This window comes from Jaculus jaculus, chromosome 7, assembly GCF_020740685.1.
Source record: "Jaculus jaculus isolate mJacJac1 chromosome 7, mJacJac1.mat.Y.cur, whole genome shotgun sequence".
Lineage (NCBI taxonomy): Eukaryota > Metazoa > Chordata > Mammalia > Rodentia > Dipodidae > Jaculus > Jaculus jaculus.
This window is the reverse complement of record NC_059108.1, coordinates 124,862,712-124,880,993: the sequence shown is the minus strand read 5'-3', so window position 1 is coordinate 124,880,993 and position 18,282 is coordinate 124,862,712. Positions and strand designations below refer to the sequence as shown.

The following is an 18,282-nucleotide window of genomic DNA, read 5'->3' as shown; positions in this document are numbered from 1 at the left end:
TTTGGAAGAGACTTCTGTTCCAGGGACAGGCAGATCTGAGTCAGTTCAGCACAGCATGGTTCCTCCCTGGGCCTTGACCCTTTGGAAATGCGGAGGCCTCATCTTGAGCAGAGTGAAGACGTGCCCTGCCTTAGGAAGGGCTGGCTGAACACAGGGTGGTGGGGAGGGTGGAGAGTTAGAATGGTTGATGCCTCCATGCACAGCACCCTGTCACACCTCTAAAAGTCCTCCCCTGGAGAATACCTAGCTCCCTCCGTTGTGCCAGGGTTGAAAGAGGGTAAATCATAAGTGGAAGTGGTCTGACCATGGGAAGATAGGTGTGCTTGTACCATGGAGAGGCCTGTGTGAAGAGGGGGAATGTGTGGATACCCACAGGTCCTGCCTGGTCCCAGAGTAGATAGGAGTCTAGGGTCTCCAAAAATAGAGTTGTCTGCGGTGGGCCCATTAGGGCTCTGAGGTGTCAGGAGCCTGGGGTTCCTGTGCCTGGAGTTGGAATTGCTAGATTTGGACACAGAAGGGCTTCTTAAACCTCTAAGCGTGGGCAGACAGATTCTCTCTGGAATAAACATTCCTTACCAATAAACACAGCATAGACTGGAGGAGCATTTTCTATTTCCCAGAATTGGTAATTTGGGCCCCAAACAAGGAATATAAAGATACAAGGAGGGGCTAGAGGGATGCCTTAGCAGCTAATGCACTTGCCTGCTAAGCCTAAGGACCTGAGTTCAATTCCCCAGTACCCGCATAAAGCCAGATGCACTAAGTAGTACATGCATCTGAAGTTCATTTGCAATGGCAGGGAGCCCTGGTGCACCCATATTCATTCTCTGCATGTCTGCCTCTCTCTCTCTCTCTCTCTCTCTCTCTCTCTCTCTCTCTCTCTCAAATCAATAGATAAAATTTTTAAAAGACATAAGTAATCTTATACCCTAAAAAAGCAACAATTGGGCCCTGACACCCTACCCAAGGGTAACTAACATAATATTGCATTATTTGTAGAATCCCCTTCCCATCCCAATCTATGAAAGCAAGCTGGAAAGAGAAAAGAGAGAGAAGAGCAAGAATCATTGAGTTGATTCTTCTCTTTCCTCCTTGATGCTACAAAAACAGCAAGGAGACACTGACCACTGCCCTAGGGATCCAGGTTAGCTGTAATCCTAACATCTCATTTCCCCCCTGGAAACCATGATGAAGCAGACATGCTGATCAGCCTCCTCTGCACACTGCAGAGAGGTGGGAGAGACGGAGTGAGTGATGCAAAGCCAGGACAGGGGCAGCTGAGGACCAGCCTGCATTCTCACCATTTGATATGGCTGGAACACATGTGTTTCCCATGGGTCAATGGACACCCCAGAAGAGGGCCAGGCATAGCTGAATGTCAGTAGAAAACCAGAGGCAGAGCTCCTAGATCAAAGTGGGTGTGAGGTACATTGGTGTGTAAATGTATGAAGGCAGTCAAGCCAGAGCTAGTAGGCCGCCCACATCCAGACCTCACTGAATGGGAAGGCCCACCCCAGCACTTGGCATGTGTCTCATAGGAGGGTCAGCATATGGGCACCTGCCAGAGGGGGAGTGGGGAAATAGGAAAACTAGTGTTAATGTGAGAAGCTGCCACAATGAACAGAGTTTCTTGTTTACTCTTCCTTTTCCTCCTTCTGATTCCATCACCAAAGAAGAGTAAAACCATGATAATTGGGGAAGAGGAATTGACTGAGAGCCAGAACATAGCTCCATTGCACTCCTCCCCAGTCAAGGAACTGGCACAAGACCATGCTAAGGTAGAGGGGATGGAGGGGAGGGTCCACGTCAAGTTGGATACTGAAGTTGCATACTTGGGTGGAACCAAGCTCATAAGTGACTGAAGTGACCAGAAAGTTATGGGAATAGCCCAGCTTGTCATGAAGGGATATGATATACAATGTAAAACCATGCAACAGGGCAGGGCTCAAAGTAATGATTATAGAAGAAATGAAATTTTTACTCCCATACTTTATGGCACTATCTATTTTCTTCTAGAGTTATCTGGGACTCCTCTTCCATCTCCAACATCTTATCTCCTACCCATATTATGAGGATGTCAGAATCCCTAAGGGACCTTAATTACCTGAGAAGTAGCTCCCAAGAGGGAAGGGGAGTGAACACTCACAGGAGGGAAGGTGCCCACTCACCTTCCACTTGCTGAGAAAGGAAAAACGGTAAGTGTCATGAATGTGATGCAGCTCTCAGAAGTTACCGACAAAATGCACCCCATGAACTGGAATAAGCAAGTCTCTTTGTTCTTAGGCAGTGTAAAAATCACACATTTTAAAATTAAGATAGAAACAAAAACACAAGTGGGGCATGGTGGCGCATTCCTTTAATCCCAGCACTTGTAAGGCAGAGGTAGGAGGTAGAGGTAGGAGAGTTCGAGGCTTCCCTGAGACTCCATAGTGAATTCCAGGTCAGCCTGAGCTAGTGTCAGACCCTACCTCAGAAAAGCAAAAACAGAAACAAACAAAAAAACCCACAAAGATAAGCTCTGTTGTAACCATGACCCAAGTTTCTCACCAAGTATTCCTGACTCTACCTCTGAGCACATATTCACTGCTGCTGAGCTGGGTGGGGCCATGTGATTTTCTTTAGTCATTAGAACGTGACTGATATGACATTATGTGTCCCTTCCAGATGGGAAGCAGGATGCAATGCACCCTGTTCCCTTTGCTTTGCCTCCACAATCAAGAAGGATTGACTCTCTCTCAGCCTGAGTTCCTGAGTGAGGACATTGTAGACAAGTGTCCCAACTGGAACAGAGTGATGATGCTGTGCCTTTGTGTTTTAAGCCACGCAAGTTGTGAGTGGTGTGCGTTACTTAAACTTAACCTGCTCCCTCCTGACTCATTCTTAACGAGGAGTCACGATTATTCACCACCTTGCAGAGAAGCCAGGTCCAGGTGTGCAATGCAGCCTTCTCCCATCAAATGTGTGGGTCATCAGAATGTCCTTGGACAGGTGGATAGGTTGGTCTACTTTGTGCTAGATCACTGACCATTAAGTACAGTGAACACTTTAAGAGGGGACAGGCAAAAAGGATTTCATGAGGCTGGAGAGATGGCTTAGCAGTTAAGGCACGTGCCTGCAAAGCCTAAGGACCCATGTTCAATCCTCCAGATCTCATGTCAGCCAGATGCACAAAGGTGAGGCAAGCACAAGCTCACGCATGCCCACTAGGTGGCACAAGCATCTGGAGTTTGATTGCCGTGGCTGGGGCCCTGGCATGCCAATTCTCTCTCTCTCTCTCTCTCTCTCTCTCTCTCTCTCTCTCTCTCTCTCCCTGAAATAAAAAAATAAAAATTATTAACAAGGATTTCATGGTGCCTATTAAGAGAAAAAGAATGATGCACAACCATTCAGGGTGTTGAGACTACATGGTTGAGGTGTTGGTTAGAGGTAGGAAAAGGAAGCAGAAGAAAATCAGATTATTCTGCTTAGATTCAAAAACAAATGACAAAAGATACCTGGCTGGCATATTTGGCACAGGCAATTGGTAAGAGCAGGCAGGCATATGACCAGGGTCAGGACCTTCCTCCTTGTTAAGCCATGAAAGTCACACAAAAAGTAACAGCGGGGCTGGAGAGATGGCTTAGCAGTTAAGGTGCTTGCCTGCAAAGACCCACGTTTGACTCTCCAGATCCCACGCAAGCGCAAAAGTGGGGCAGGTGCAAGGTCTCATATGCCCAGTAGGTGGCGCAAGCATCTGGAGTTCAATGATTGCAGTGGCTGTGGCCCTGGTGTGCCAATTCTCTCTCTCTCATAAAAATAAAAATGAGGGCTGGAGAGATGGCTTAGCAGTTAAGCGCTTGGCCTGTGAAGCCTAAGGACCCCGGTTCGAGGCTCGGTTCCCCAGGTCCCACGTTAGCCAGATGCACAAGGGGGCGCACGCGTCTGGAGTTCGTTTGCAGTGGCTGGAAGCCCTGGTGAGCCCATTCTCTCTCTTTCTCTCTGCCTCTTTCTGTCTGTCTCTCTCTAATAAATAAATAAATAAAAATGTAAAAAAAAAATAAAAATGAATAAATAAATAAATAAAGTAACAGGCATCCATGTACTATGTTGGAGGGTTTACTGGCACTGATTGAAAAGATCAAATTCTCCTGCCCCTACTTGTACTGTGAGAAAATGCCAAATGCCAAAAACCAAAAAGCCAGGGTGACTGGTAAGGTCTTTAACCTCATTAGTGGGGACACCTATGGTCTTGCAGATCAGTCAGGAACTTTGGGGATCAAAATACTAGCTATCTTGTTTGTTGCTCTGGGGTTTGTGCATTTTTATCTATAAGCTCTCTCTCTCTCACACACACCTATCTTTCTACAAAGGAGTTATTTCCCACCCCACTTGTATCTTTTTGGGAGGCAGGGATGAGCACTGGCCAGGGCCCCTCTGTCAGTAACACAGTGGCCCCTTGACATCCTACTGAAAAGATCCCCATTCTTCCCCTCCCCACAGACATGGCATGTGGCTCTGAGCCTGACGGCGAGGAAAACATAGCAAATCTTTCTTGTGCTTTTCCGTGACTCTTGATCCTGTTGTCTTGGAGCACTCGGAGTGGAATAGAAATGCAGGTTTGCCCTGTATGAACTCAGACCCATCCATCCCGCTGTGGGTGAGGTCTCTGCTGAAGTGCAAGACCACCCCTAAGCCCCCCCCCCACTCCCAGTGACATCCTGCAGGGGCAGCACCTTCCTTAGTCCTCCAACCCCAGAAGCCCGTGGTAGGCCTCTGCAAAGTGAAGGCTTTTGTTAGACCTTTATCTGCTCAGAGTGAAGATGTATTCCCTTCGGATGCAGCCCAGGAAGGGGGAGAAGGCCCTGCGCTGACCCCTCGGGAAAGAACTGGGGAAGAACCGTCAGAGCTCAGGCCTGGAGAACTTGCCCTGTCTTCTGAAGCTGGAGCGGGGTGCAGTGTGTGTGAGATGAGGGGGCCACCCAGATGCAGACCCTTCCCTCAGAAAGTCTCGCTGGAGAAAAGGCTTACATGGGGAATTCTCTTCTTGGTACCTGCGTAAGGCTAGGGCCCAGAGTGTGGCAAAAGGAATCTGGAGAAAGCCCTTTCCACAGAGACAAGGCGAACGGAAATGATGCCAGTCACCCAGGAGATCTAGGCTGGCAGCCTTGCTGTCAATCCCCACCCGGAAGCCATCCACTCTGGGGACGTTTACCACCAGCCTCAGCCTCACCTGGGGAGTGGACTACGTGACCACACTGGAGATCTTCCTCCCACCTGCATCCCCTCTGGGGTCTGGATTCTGGCCAACCTCGTCCATGCCCACCTGCGTGAAGCTATGGAACAGACTTGTCCCTGGGTCCCTCCGCCAGAGCTCTAGGAGGCCCCTTGCCTGGTTTGGAGGGAGGGCTTCAGGAAAGTGGTCCAGCGAGAGGGAAGGTAAGAGGGAATCACTGGGCACACATATCACAGGCAAGGGTCAAGCCCGTCGGTGGCATCCTCACAGGAAGCGCATGCCGCTTCTGCTCTCCTGGCTGGAGCCTTGTTGATGGCAACCTGGACTCTGCAGGACCGTGATCAGGGTTAAGTGAGGTTTACCCAAGCCAGGGAAAACCAGGGAACCTTCTAGAAAAGGAAACCTTTCCTTCAGAGGAGGCCACCCAAAGAAACAGGCACCTGCTTCCAAAGTTTACCCATTTTTATTTTTTATAAAACAAGCTACAAGTCCTTTTCCCTCCCTCCCTCCTTCCTTCCTTCCCTCCCTTCCTCCCTCACCAGGGGAAACCACACAGCATGGCCTAACACGTGCATGTGAGAGAGAAGATGGCTGGCAGATCCTTAACTCGTACCCAGAGGCACCTTCTCCATGCGAGTGCTTCTTCCCAGGCAGGAAGTAAGGCTGGGATCTTCTGCCAAGTCCATCAGGCTCCATCGTGCTGCATTTTCTGGTCGGGGCTCCAAAAGAGGACTTCCTTTCCACCTTACCATGTCAGTCAGGATGGGGCCACCGGCCATCCCGAGACAACCTGTGTGACCTGCTTCAGAAACCTCTTCTGGCCGGGAAACTCCACTGGATAAAGTCCTAAGTAAGCCATGGCCCCCTCCCCTGCTCCCACTGGAGCAGTGCTAACGGACCAAAAGGTTTCCAGAACCAAAAACGGAAGGTGGTTGGCCAAGGCAGATGTGCTGACAGGGATCCTGGGATGGAACACAAGATGAGGCTGCGTTGCCAAAAGTACCCAACAAGGGCAGCGCATCTGAGCTCTCTGGCCTCCCTCACTGCTGCACCGGCTGCCCACGGAAAGCAACACTGTTGGCTGCTGCTATGACTAAAGGCCACGTGAACGGGCATGGCACCTGGGCCAGGAAAGACGTGCATCTACCCTGAAGGCTGGCAGCCCCACTGTATGAAAAAGAGCGGGCCTAGATTTCCCTGTAGCTGGGTTATTATTCCTGCTCTAGGGGAATCCTAAGTAAGGAGAGTCAACATGAATGGTACTTCTGGAATCGCCCTTTAGAGAGCTCAGGTGGTAGGACGCTTACGCAGCATGCGCAGATCCTAGGTTCGATCCCCACGCACCGTGCAGAATTGACCCTTTAGGCCTGGAAGCCCGTAAGGAAGTGGAACAAACCGGAAGAGTAACCTCCACGTTGGGTTTAAAGACAACAAAACTGTGGAGTGAGCCTTAAGGCAGCTGATCCAAGCCGTGCCTCAGCCTCAAGCTGACCGCCGGGGATGTGGGTAGAGGTGAAGCCTGGTCTGCCAGTGTTGACAGAGCAGAGCGTGCTCAGGGGGCCTCTCATGTGGCCTTCTTCCCTGCACCGCGCAGGTACCGAGCATCTGCCCACGGGAAGGCTGGGCTGCGTGTCTTTGTTCCTCTCCTGCCCGGTGTCTGCCCCTCTCACTCCCCACCTACAGAGCAGGTGTGAAACACAATGGAAGGGCTTGAACTGACTTGACTCAACTCTTTTAAGGATTAATTTACCCAGCTACCTATCCTGGGCCTTCTGGGGATCTGGATAACAGAAACCCAGGGGGCCCTGAAGAGCTGGAGTTCACGCTGGCCCACATGTCAGCTTGGCTCTCCTCCTCTCCAGAGGCAATGCCCATCTAACCCTAACCCGATGCCCCTTGAGAAGGTTAACAGCTAATGGCATGAGGCAGTGGGCGCCTGCCACCAAAAGAGACCCGGTGGTGGTGTGTACAACACAGTCCCACGGCTCCCATCCACACACACCTAAGAGTCAGCCCTCAGTGGAACCCAGGTAGGCGGAGGATCGAGTCCTAGGTCCCGGGAGGCTGGACTGCAGGACTAGAAGACCCACGGCCACAAGCAGGGAGAGGTAGGGGAATGAACAAACGGCCAAACCAACACCTGTACAAAAGAACTATACAATTTACATATATATTTATATACAGTATATAAATCTCTTCTTAATCCCAACAACAACCCTCCCCCCCCCGCCCCCCAGGACCTAAAAGTTGTCAGTAGCAGATCCAAAACCTTACAATGAGAGAGAGAATAAAGTCTTTCTTCCCTTTCCTTGTCTCACCGTGGCATTAGATAATTGGTGTTTACAAACGAAACCAGAAGCAACACACGCAAATAAAAGTGCAAACATGGTGGGCACCACTTATGTTACAGGGGAGGTGGCCGGGCCACAGGCAGCGCTAAAGGTTAGGTGTCTCGTGGTCTCTTTTGTCTCCTTGGACTCTCCACTGGCCATTTGATTTTCTGCTTCTTAGACAAGGCGTCCTACTGAGAGGGGAGAAGGAGAATACAAAAAGGAAAGCAGTGTAAGTAAGAAGTTGGAACTGGGCGCATGAGAAATCTAGCTACCCTAAGCAAACCTTGGCATGAGGACAGCCTTTTCCACCTGCTCTTAGCTATGGTCTGAGCAGGCCATCTAGGTTTTCAGATATGCCCGTCCTTCCAGCCCATCCTTCGCTACTTTGTGAGGCATCTGGATCGCTTTGGCACTGCAGAGACCACAGCTTTGCCTGGCAAGCATTCAGATAGATGCTACTACCCCAGCCTTGGCCTGGGGGAGAAAACGGTACGTGTTTGTGACAGCTGGGTGTGGACGAATCCTCTAAGCACTGACCTCATCTTTCTCGGGTGCCCTCGGCAGACGTGGCATGTGGAGCCTTAAGTGACTTGGCCAATCACCTCCCCCTGCTGCGCTACCACAGCTTCAGCAGGGGGTCCACAGGGAAGAGAGAGGGGCTCAGAGAGATGGCAACTTACTGAATGGGTTTGTGCCCGCTCGTTTTCCCTGGGGGAAGCTGCCAAGGCTACCACCTGCAACAAATAGGAACATATGACATGGGCGAGGCCTTGACCCAGAGAACTGGCACAGCCCCTCCTCATCTGAGTCCCTGTCCACGCTGCCCCCACAAAGGACAGACTCTGGAGAAAGCCAGAAGTGGGGGTGCGGCTGTACCTCCGGCTCTGTGGGAGTCTGAGGCCACATTCTGCCCGGAAAAACCCACTGCCCACCAGTGCCTTCAAACAAAGTGCCTTCTCCTTAAGCGAGACCTCTGCTAAGATAGGAGGATCGCCATGAGTTTGAGGCCAGTTTGAGCTGCATGTGAGTTGCGGGTCAGCCTGGGCTAGAGTGAGACCCTGCCTCAAAAAAGGGGGTTGGTGCTGGAGAGATTGCGTAGTGGTTAAGGTGTTTGCCTGCAAAGCCAAAGGATTCCCTTTTGATTCTCTAGGACCCACGTAAGCCAGATGCACAAGGGGGCACATGCATCTGGAGTTTGTTTGCAGTGGCTGGAGGCCCTGGTGTACCCATTCTCTCTCTCTTTCTCAAATAAATAAATATATAAAATATTAAAAAATGACAATGATGATGATGATAGACAGGGTCTTCCCATATAGTTCATAGAACTCCTTGAACTCATTAAAGTAAGTGAAGGTCCTAGCCTAGAACTCAAGATTCTCCCGTTTCTGCTTTCTGGTTGTTGGTATGACAGGCATGCACCACCACACCCCACTCAGGCTGTCTCCCTGGAATCCCCTCAGCTGCTAGCTAGCTAATAAGCGCTTCGGTGCTGACATTTCCATAAGCTTCTTGGTTTTGGTTCTCTAAGTCATATAATGACAGAAGTAGAGGGGATCTGGCTAGAGGGATGGCTTAGCGGTTGAGGCCTTTGCCTGCAAAGCCTAAGGACCCAGGTTCAATTCCCCAGGACCCACGTAAGCCAGATGCACAAAGTGGCGCATGCTTCTGGAGTTCATTTGCAGTGGCTGGAAGCCTTAGAGCACCTGTTCTCTATGTCTGTCTCTCTTCTCTCTCTCTCTCTCTGCTTGCAAAATAAGTAAGTAAAAATACGCCAGGCATGGTGACTCACACCTTTAATCCCAGCACTCAGGAGGCAGAGGTAGAAGGATCGCCACGAGTTCGAGGCCACCCTGAGACTACATAGTCAATCCCAGGTCAGCCTGGGATAGAGTAAAACCCTACCTTGAAAAACAAAACAAAACAAACAAAAATTTAAAGAAGTGGGAGGGATCTTTGCCTTTTCACTTGACAAATCTGGAGACAGAGATGCTGACACTAAGTCCAGACTGGTTCTGCTAACACCCACCCCTGTCCGCAGGGTGCTGGGCAGTTCTGCAAGCCCCGGTCTCCTGAGGGAGGGGCTGGATGCTGAGGGAAGCATGGGGGTGCAGCTCCCTGTGGCTCTGAGAAAATGGAAGGGAGATGATGGCCATGCTGCGGCTGCTCCAGCCCTCTTGAAGGATTTTCCCTTTAAGGACTGACGGCATTCGTGGAGGAGGAGGAGGAAGGTTTGAGGAATTCAACACTGCCCCGTAGAACCCAAGTGTACCTGTGGGTCACGTGACCCCACAGCTCAACATCTCCCAGTGTTCCTTAAAACCCAAGAAAGAAAGAGAGACTATGGTGTAAGGTGGTCATAGGGCAGACACTGGTCCATCCAAGTTTACAGTTGAGGACACAGACTTGGAAAGGTACGAGGGATGGGCCCAAGGCAGGCCGGCGCGGAGAGGAGGCCAGGCTGCCTGGCCTTAAATCCCTGGCTTCCTTGTTCTGCCCAGCCACTGTTCCTCTCCCTGGTGAGCAAAACACTCTGTGCATAGAAGGGAGGCCTACCAGCAGGCCAGGGAAACTGAAAAGAGACACAAACGCGTCTATGTGTCCTCAGAACAACTGTATATAATAGGCATAAAATTATCTCCATTTTATGATGGTCGCCCTGAGATTTGGCAATGCTGAGCACCCCACCCAGGATGGCACAGCCTTCATGTGAGGGAGCAAATTCAGTCTTTGCTGTCGAGCCTCTGGAGCCACGCTCTGGACCTCTGGGAAGGAAGGGAAAGGCCGAGCCCAAGGAAAAACTGGTGCTTCTGAAACATAGATTCAAACGTCCTTATTGAGCTGGCCTTGCAGGATGGTGATTCCTGATGAAGGTGTTTCATAAAGTGGAAAAGGCCAGTTAAGAAAGAGACCTCAGCCTTCCAAATGTCAGACCTCTTCATGGTGGGCAGAGAATTTGGAGGTCCGGACGGTCAAGGTAGGCTGTGTTCACATAGCGTTTCCAAAATTCTGGAATCCTCACATCCAAAACTATACTCAGCCCCATGCCCTCTCTCTACCTACCTTGGACCCCCACCTAATGTGCAAGTCCCTTTCAGACCACGAGAGGGCACCACATGACACCAGATGATCCGTGCATGGGGTCCAGCAGACACTATCCACCCAACGAACTGCTGTGTCCCTCCTCCCCGCCGCCCAGAGCCAAGGGACGTAGGGAGGCTGCCAGCAGTGTCTTTAGCTCTTGAGTGGGCTTCACTACTACTTACTTCGTTTGTGCATTCACTATGTACCAGGTACTGTGCTGTGTGGCTCACACACATTATCTTGTTAAAATCTCATGCCACGTCTGGGAGGTGAACATTATCATCTCCATTTTGCAGAGGAGGAAACCAAGGCCCCAGGTAAACACTGGTAAGTGGTAAAGCTGGTCTTAAGAGCCAGGCCTATCTGACTCCAGGGCCTCTGCTCTTACCTGCGTCTAGACCATGGTCCCCACTCCTCCCTTAGACCTCTCCATAGTCCTTTGTTCTCCTGATGGTACCGCCTGCCTGGAAAGAGTGGTTTCCACCTCAGGGGGTTAGCCACAGTACCCCAGGAACCTCTTCCCCTACTCACGGCACCCCCAGGGCTGTATCTGCTCCCTACTGGTCACTCCATTGGCTTCCTCTGGCAGCCAGCTCAGGAGACATAGGATCCTCCTCAGGGAGAGCATAGGATCCAAGCCTCAGAGTCTGAGGATGAGCCATACGCCATCAATGGTGCCACCTCCCATGAGTGCAACCTGCTGACTCTCTCTAGGTTAGTCCAGACTCCTCAACTACAAAACAGCCTTTGGACTCCAAGCTACTATAGGCCATAGGCAGTGTGTGTTGTACTATGTACAGAAATGGAATGAAGAGCGAGATTCCACCCAGCCCCGTGTGGGCTTTCTGTCCATCTAGCTTCCTCCTGTCCTACCCAGCTGGTTAACTCTACTTTCCTTTTCCCTCTTATCCCAATGCTCCACTTTCCCCTTCTCCTTCACACAAAGATGTACTCACATGCACAGACATGTACACACACGTGCAATGTGAATACACTTGTACAGACACACAGGCACACTAAGACGTGCTTTAAGACAGGCATTGGCATGCAAACCTGTGTGCATACATACAGACAGAGATGCTCACAGGCAGGTGCACAGTCAGGCATGTCACACGGGTGTGATGAAACAGACATGCATAGCACACACATGTTGAGGCATGTCACAGACATGTGACAGGTAAAGGCACTCTGGTCATATTTTCCAACCAGCTGTGTTTCGGGAGTCAGCAATGGTCCCAAAGCTCTCTGCTCTCACTAGAGCCATCTTTGGAGTGGAAAGGTCAGGAAAGTAAGTTGGGCCAAGAAACATGACAGGACACAGAGTTATGCGGACCATCCCCTCACAGCTTTCAGCAAACTATGAGCGTTGCTGGGCTTCTGTGGGCAAACTGTGAAGATGACTTGAAACTTAGCCTGCACTGCTGAATGTGGCTTGGGGGAACATTCAGATGAGCAATGCTCCTTACTTCCCACATTCCAGCACTCAGCTCTGCCTGAATGCTGCCTCCGGGTCAAACAGCTAGTGCCTGACAGGGCTCCACAGGAAGGCTCAGAATAGTCTCTGAGCTCTGTGGACCAAGTCATCTCATTGGACTTTTCTTGCCTCCTGGGTGCTGCATGGACCCGAACTCCAATCATAGGAAGGGGTTGGAGGGCAGGGTCAAGCCTCTGCAGTCTATCGCCACTCAGCCCCAAAGTGCTCCTGGCTAGGTCTGGGTCCTACGTTAACACTGAGCCCTTTGTGCTCTGGGAAATCAACATAGGCTTCCAATACATCTGAGCATGACATCAGCACATGGACCAACGCCTCATCCACTCCATTCGTTCATTTGCTCATTCGTTCATTCAACAAGGATTTAATTAAATATTATGACTATGCCGAAGGTTAGGAATTGAGAAGACAGAGACCATGGCTTCAAGGGCAAGTCTGGAAAATAAACTGTACTACGGGATGATAACGACTTGCGAGAGAGGCGATACTCTTGAGAGAAACAGTAGTGTTGAACTTCTATTGAGTTCTTTCAATGCCCTGAGGACTACAGTCAATGTTTTCACTCATTGATCCATTTAATGAACACAACAGCCTTGTGATGTAGACATTATCACTGTTCCCATTTTATAGATGAGGATACCAAAACACAGAACGGTTGAGCAATGTGTATAGTGTGAAAGAGCCAGCCTGTGTCAGAGCAGGGCTAACACCGTGATTCTGCTGTGTGCAGGAGACCCAGCATGCTATGGGGACCGCGGAGGCATCTCGCCACATAGGCATGATGGGGAGTGAGGAGGCCATGCTCCGAGGGTCACCAGTTAGGCTCAGGAAAAGGACAGAACCCAGGTGCAGAGGGGCAGCTCCTAAGCCTGGGCTCCCTTTGGTAACCCATCCACCTCCTATGCTTCTGTTTAGATTTACACGGGCCACCGGGACCGAGAAGAAGCCAGTCTGCCTTCTTGCTGAGCTCCTCTTAAGTCACCCCGGCATTTCTGCAGCACTCACCTTCTTTGCTCACACCCAGGCAGCCCTTGAGCTCGGGCAGGGAGATGACCTTGTCCTTGTTCAGGTCACAGTAGTCAGTGAAACGCCGGGCACATTTCTTGGGCTTGGCTTTCTTCTTCACATAGCGCTTGAACGGCTTCATCTCCCGCTTGTTAATATCGCTGCTGCTGTTGCTGTCCAGCTGGCTGAAGTACCAATGCACCACTCGCTCCTCCAGGGTGTGGCTGGGGTCTGGCTCCGAGAACCTGGGCCATGGACAGACATTCCCGCCCCAGAGAACACCACTAAGCATCGTACAGGAGCCATCAGGCCCACTGCAACTCTCTCCCAAATGGCCAGATGCCCGGGTACTTGCTATGGCTACAATCTGGTTAGTCCCTGCCAAAACTCATACGGAAGTTGGTTGCCAATGTATCCGTGTTAGGAGGGGAGCAGGGGAGCCTTGAAGAGGGATTAATGTCTTTCTCAAGAGACTAGATCAGCTTTTGCAGACTGCATTAATTCTTTCAGGGGAGGGTCATTATAAAGGGCATGCCTGCTCCCCTGTCCCCTTACGTCATTGTGTGTGCCCACTACCTCTCTTGTGCTTTCCACCTGGCAGGCTCCTGGGCTTCCAGAACTGTGAGCCTAAGCAAACCTTTCTTCTTTATAAATTACTCACTCTCAGATATTTGTTATAGTAACAGAAAACAGACCAAGGCAGTCTTCATGCTGGGATACCAGCTGTGAGGTAGCAATAGTTCTTCCAAGACAAAGGTCCCTCAGAGCTGTTCAGCCTAGGACATCATCTAGCCATCCTCTCCAACTTCAGTCTCAAGGCTGGACGATTCTGTTCTTAAGGGTCCACGAGGAAGTGACTCTCATTTCATGGACTTTCCTCCCACGGGGCTATAGCCAGCAAGTTTCCTGTACAGATAAGTACTCAAGACAATTGGGCTAGATCGAATCCACCTAAGGAAACCAGAGTTGGGATCTAAACTGTCCTTCTCCTAGCCTAGAGCTGTCTGACAAGATACTCTCCTCGCATAAGTTTGTATGCTCAGGTGGATGCAACGATGGGAACCAATGCTGGGTAGCCACCACTCAATTAATGCTAGGCCAGGTCCTGCGAAGGAGTCTAAAGAGGGACATATAACCCTAACCTCAAACGGTTCACTGTCTCAGGGAAGCAAGCCAACAACTGTCAAGTAGGTGGTGACAGGTGGAAAGTCTGGTGTACCCCAGTCCATCTTGCTGAGTGCAAAGTCCAGCAAGGATGAACAGGAGAAGGCAATGGACACATATTCCAAAATACATGAATCCTAGTCCTGCTGTGACTCTCTGCAACTTGACATTCCACTCGGGATGTCTGAGGTGGGTCTAGGAGATCGCATACTAACCAGAACCAGTCGGTGATTCTGCTAAGAAACATTGTGTGAGCAGGAACAACACACCCAGGTACCTGGGTGCACAGCAATGGCCATGACCGGTTCAGCCCATGTGTGGTAGTTTGAATCAAATATCCCCCCATAAACTCATGAGTTCTGAATGCTTGGTCCCCAGCTGGTGGCAACTTGAGATGTGTTGTGAGGGTTGGGGTTGGCAGAGCTCTTCTCACTCTCTTGCTGATATTTTCCACCTGCTGTGGTAAGAAGTGATGTCTGGCCTCTGCTCCACCATCTTTCCCCTGCCATCATGAAGCTTCCCCTCAAGACTGCGAGACAAAATAAACGCTTTCTTCCCCAGCAGCTGCTTTTGGTCAGATGTTTTTGTTTTGTTTTGTTGTTGTTGTTGTTTTGTGGAGGGGTTTTGGACTTTTTTTTTTCTTTTTGAGGTAGGGTGTCACTCTAGCCCAGGCTGACCTGGAATTCACTATGTAGTCTCAGAGTGGCCTTGAACTCACTGCAATCATCCTGCCTCTGCCTCCCAAGTGCTGGGATTGAAGGCGTGTACCACCACACCTGGCTTTGGTTGGACGTTTTATCCTAATGAGATGTTAACTACAACACCATGTGTTTCTGGTCAAGGCCAACATCTACATGTATAACTGAATGCAATGGCCTACCCATTCATTTCATTATCTATTTATTCGTTTATACCCCCATCTTATTCCATAAGAGTCAAAATGATAGTTACTTATAACTTTTACATGTTTTTCTTTCTCTTTCCTTCTTTTTCTCTTTTTGGTTTTGTGAGGTTAGGGTCTCGCTCTAGGCCAGGCTAACTTGGAATTTAAACTCCTACCACTGCTTCCCAAGTACTAATATTATAGGTGTGTGTCACCATGCCTGGCCTGGACTACAGAGAGAACCCAACCTCTGAAAATCTTGTTTTTTTTGTTTTGCAATGTAGGGTCTCACTCTAGTCCAAGCTGGCCTGGAATTCACTATGTAGTCTCAGGCCAGCCTCAAACTCATGGTGATCCTCCTACCTCTGCCATCCGAGTGCTGGGATTAAAGACGTGCACCGCCACACCTGGCTATCTTTTTCTTTTCTGTGTGTGTGTGTAGTAAGCACTCTTACCATGGAGCCATATTCTCAACCTCCTCTATATATAATTTTTAAAGCCAGTGATGGGTCTATCCCACAGGGGCTGGGTGGAGTTTCTGACCAGAAGGACAGAGGCATGCAAGTCCCCTGTTACTGGGGCTTGATACTGAGTGAATGCAGACCAGCCCCTTTGTTCATTTGTTTGGGGGTCTTGCCCTTGAGGAGGGAAGCAAGGTTAAGGTCAAACACTTAGTGTATATGGACTGGGACACAGTGCATGATGGAGGAACTCACTGTCACAAAGGGATCCCAGACCAGGGGCATGGGCCTGCCAATACATTCCAAAGCTGCACTCAATTTAAAAAGAAATGCTCAAGGCACTTGCTGATATCACCTCTCAGGTGTGCTGAATTTTCAGAAGGAAAGGATCACTTAAGGTCCCTGCCCCTGAGACAAGCCAGCAAATTACCTCCCCTACCTCCTCCCAAGTGACATCAAAATTCAACCAAAAGGGGCTGAAGAGATGGCTTAGTGGTTAAGGTGCTTGCCTGAGAAGCCTAAGGACCCAGGTCCAATCTTCCAGTACCATGTAAGCCAGATGCATCTGGAGTTTATTTGCAGAGGCCCTGGCATGCCCCTTCTCTTTCTCTATTTGCCTCTTCCTCCCTTCCTCCCTCTCTCTCTCTCTCTCTCTCTCTCTGTCTGTCTGTCTGTCTACCTCCCTCCCTCCCTCTCTCCCACTCTATCAAATAAATAAATAAAAGATTTTAAAAGATTTTTTAAAAAATTCAAGCAAAAGGTGGGTGGGGGAAAGCCAGCTGCCCCTGATAGCTGTCCATTCCATTCCTAATGGGGTGGACTTTAGTCCTTGCTAAGTCCCACGAGCATCCTGGATGAGTTCCAAGACAGCCAGCTAGCGAGCGTGCCAGTAAGACCTCATGCCAACAGACAGGTTCAACCCAGAGAGTACCAAGGGAAGGTGAGAGGCAGCCAAGCAGAACTGCCACCAGCCTATGGCTGTGGAGTTGGATCTGGAGTTGGGTGCAGGTCTTGGAAGCAGGAGTGACGTTAGCTGCAGAGCTCTTGGGTTTTGTCACCACCACCGGTGTTGCGGTGGCATTACCCTTCCTCCGTCTATCTGTGGCATTCACAATCATGACTGCTCCTGCAGCGCACTCCAGGTGAGCAGACAGAACTGGGGGGATGCTCCAGGCTACGGGAAGAGAAGTGACGGGAGACAGGAGTCCTGAAGTGCTCCTGCCAGAGGCTCTGAGGAGGAGGCAGGCAGGAGCCTTTCCCCCAGCTCTACAAGGGAGCCATGAGAACCCCAAGGAACAAGCAGCTCTTCCTTTAACCTTTAGGCTCGGCATAGCGTAATGTCTACCTAGAGGCTAGAATAATAAAGCCGCAGTCATTGAGTCGGGAAGGGATGAGGTCATCCCACCCAGGGGCCCTGCCGGGGAAGGCTCTCTCCCTCTCACATGTTCCTAGGGCTTCCGCCTGTCCGTTTTCACCAAGTCCATGGGCAGATCTCCCCGTACCTGCCTTCAGACTATTTTGCAGAAAAAAGCAGTCCTTCTTCCCAACCTGCAAACTCTGAGAGTTCCCTCCCATGCTAGAGAGTGCATCACCTGGCCCCTGCTTCCTTTCCCTCCCCGGCGACCATCTCCTTTCTTGAGAGCCACAGCCTGCTCTCTGTTCTGCTGTCAGAACCTCTCAGTGCACAGCAGTCCTACCTCTCCCTGCCAGCCAGGGACGCTGAGACACACAGGGCATATTTTTCCAGGAGAGGCCTTCTGAGGCCCCTCTAAGCTCTAACTCACAGACTGCTTTGTGGGGACCAAGGGTCCTACCTCTGTACCCCCCCCCTCAATCTCAGCTATCACGAGGCTCTCCTTCTAGACCCCTTTGACCTCCAGAAGTCCCCCTAAGTAACAGAGCCCTAGTTCTATCTGCAATGCTAAGACCATGCTTGGAAGCCCACCATCTTAACCAGGCCAAGTTCCAAGTGTCTTAATACCAAGAACTCTTCAGCTTTGGGCCCATGGGGAAGAAGGGGAAGCTATAGATGGGTGCTGTCTCTAGAAAAGTCACTCAGATAGACAAACATCTGTCTTGGGGGGGGGGTAATGGGTTTCCTAATATCCATCCAAACTCCATGGGCTCAGGTGAAGAACCCTGGACTGAGAGGACTGGAGACTGTACCCACGACCACAGGAGACGATTTAAGCAAGATGCTTTTGGAAGAAGATGGAGACCAAAAACAGTAGCAGCTAGGGGTCTTTAGGGGCCAGGGGAGTTTACCTGCTTCCCACAAAGCAAAAAGGAGACTACTGAAGACATCTGACTTCAAACTCTTTCCATCAAGCGTCTGACTCAGTAAAAGTCTTACGTGCAGACAGAGTTGACAACAGGGTGTCTACCGTGGTCTGCATAAGCTCCCACCAAGTCTGCTCTATCCAGAGGGCTAGAATCACCAGACCAGCACTGAGCACAGGCGAAAGAAGACATCAGAGGCCTCTGTCAACTGAGCAGATTCTGAGACGTTCCTTCCTGGATGAGTGCTGATTAGGGGAGAGGCAGTATGGTCTCCCCAAGATCCTCCAGTTGCATCTCAAGTCATATTTGCTGGAGTTCTTTCTATCACAGACTCCCCACCATTTATACTCTGACTGCAAAGCAAATTTCTG

At 50.4% G+C, this 18,282-nt stretch overlaps 1 protein-coding gene across 9 annotated transcripts in view; it reads right to left on the bottom strand.

Moving 5' to 3' along the window:
• Positions 1 to 5,724: 5,724 nt before the first annotated feature.
• Smoc1 (SPARC related modular calcium binding 1) overlaps positions 5,725 to 18,282 on the bottom strand; it is a 168,753-nt gene continuing 156,195 nt past the window's right edge. For 2 of the 9 annotated variants that reach the window (XM_004649297.2, XM_045154954.1), the window contains exons 11-13: positions 13,124 to 13,368; positions 8,226 to 8,279; positions 5,725 to 7,736 (exon numbers count right to left, since the gene is read on the bottom strand). In XM_004649297.2, the coding sequence (XP_004649354.1) occupies positions 7,720 to 7,736; positions 8,226 to 8,279; positions 13,124 to 13,368 (316 nt within the window). In that variant the 3' untranslated portion in view covers positions 5,725 to 7,719. The remainder of the gene's footprint in view (positions 7,737 to 8,225; positions 8,280 to 13,123; positions 13,369 to 18,282) is intronic. The other 7 variants (XR_006638148.1, XR_006638149.1, XM_045154953.1 and 4 more) reach the window with 7 other exon arrangements.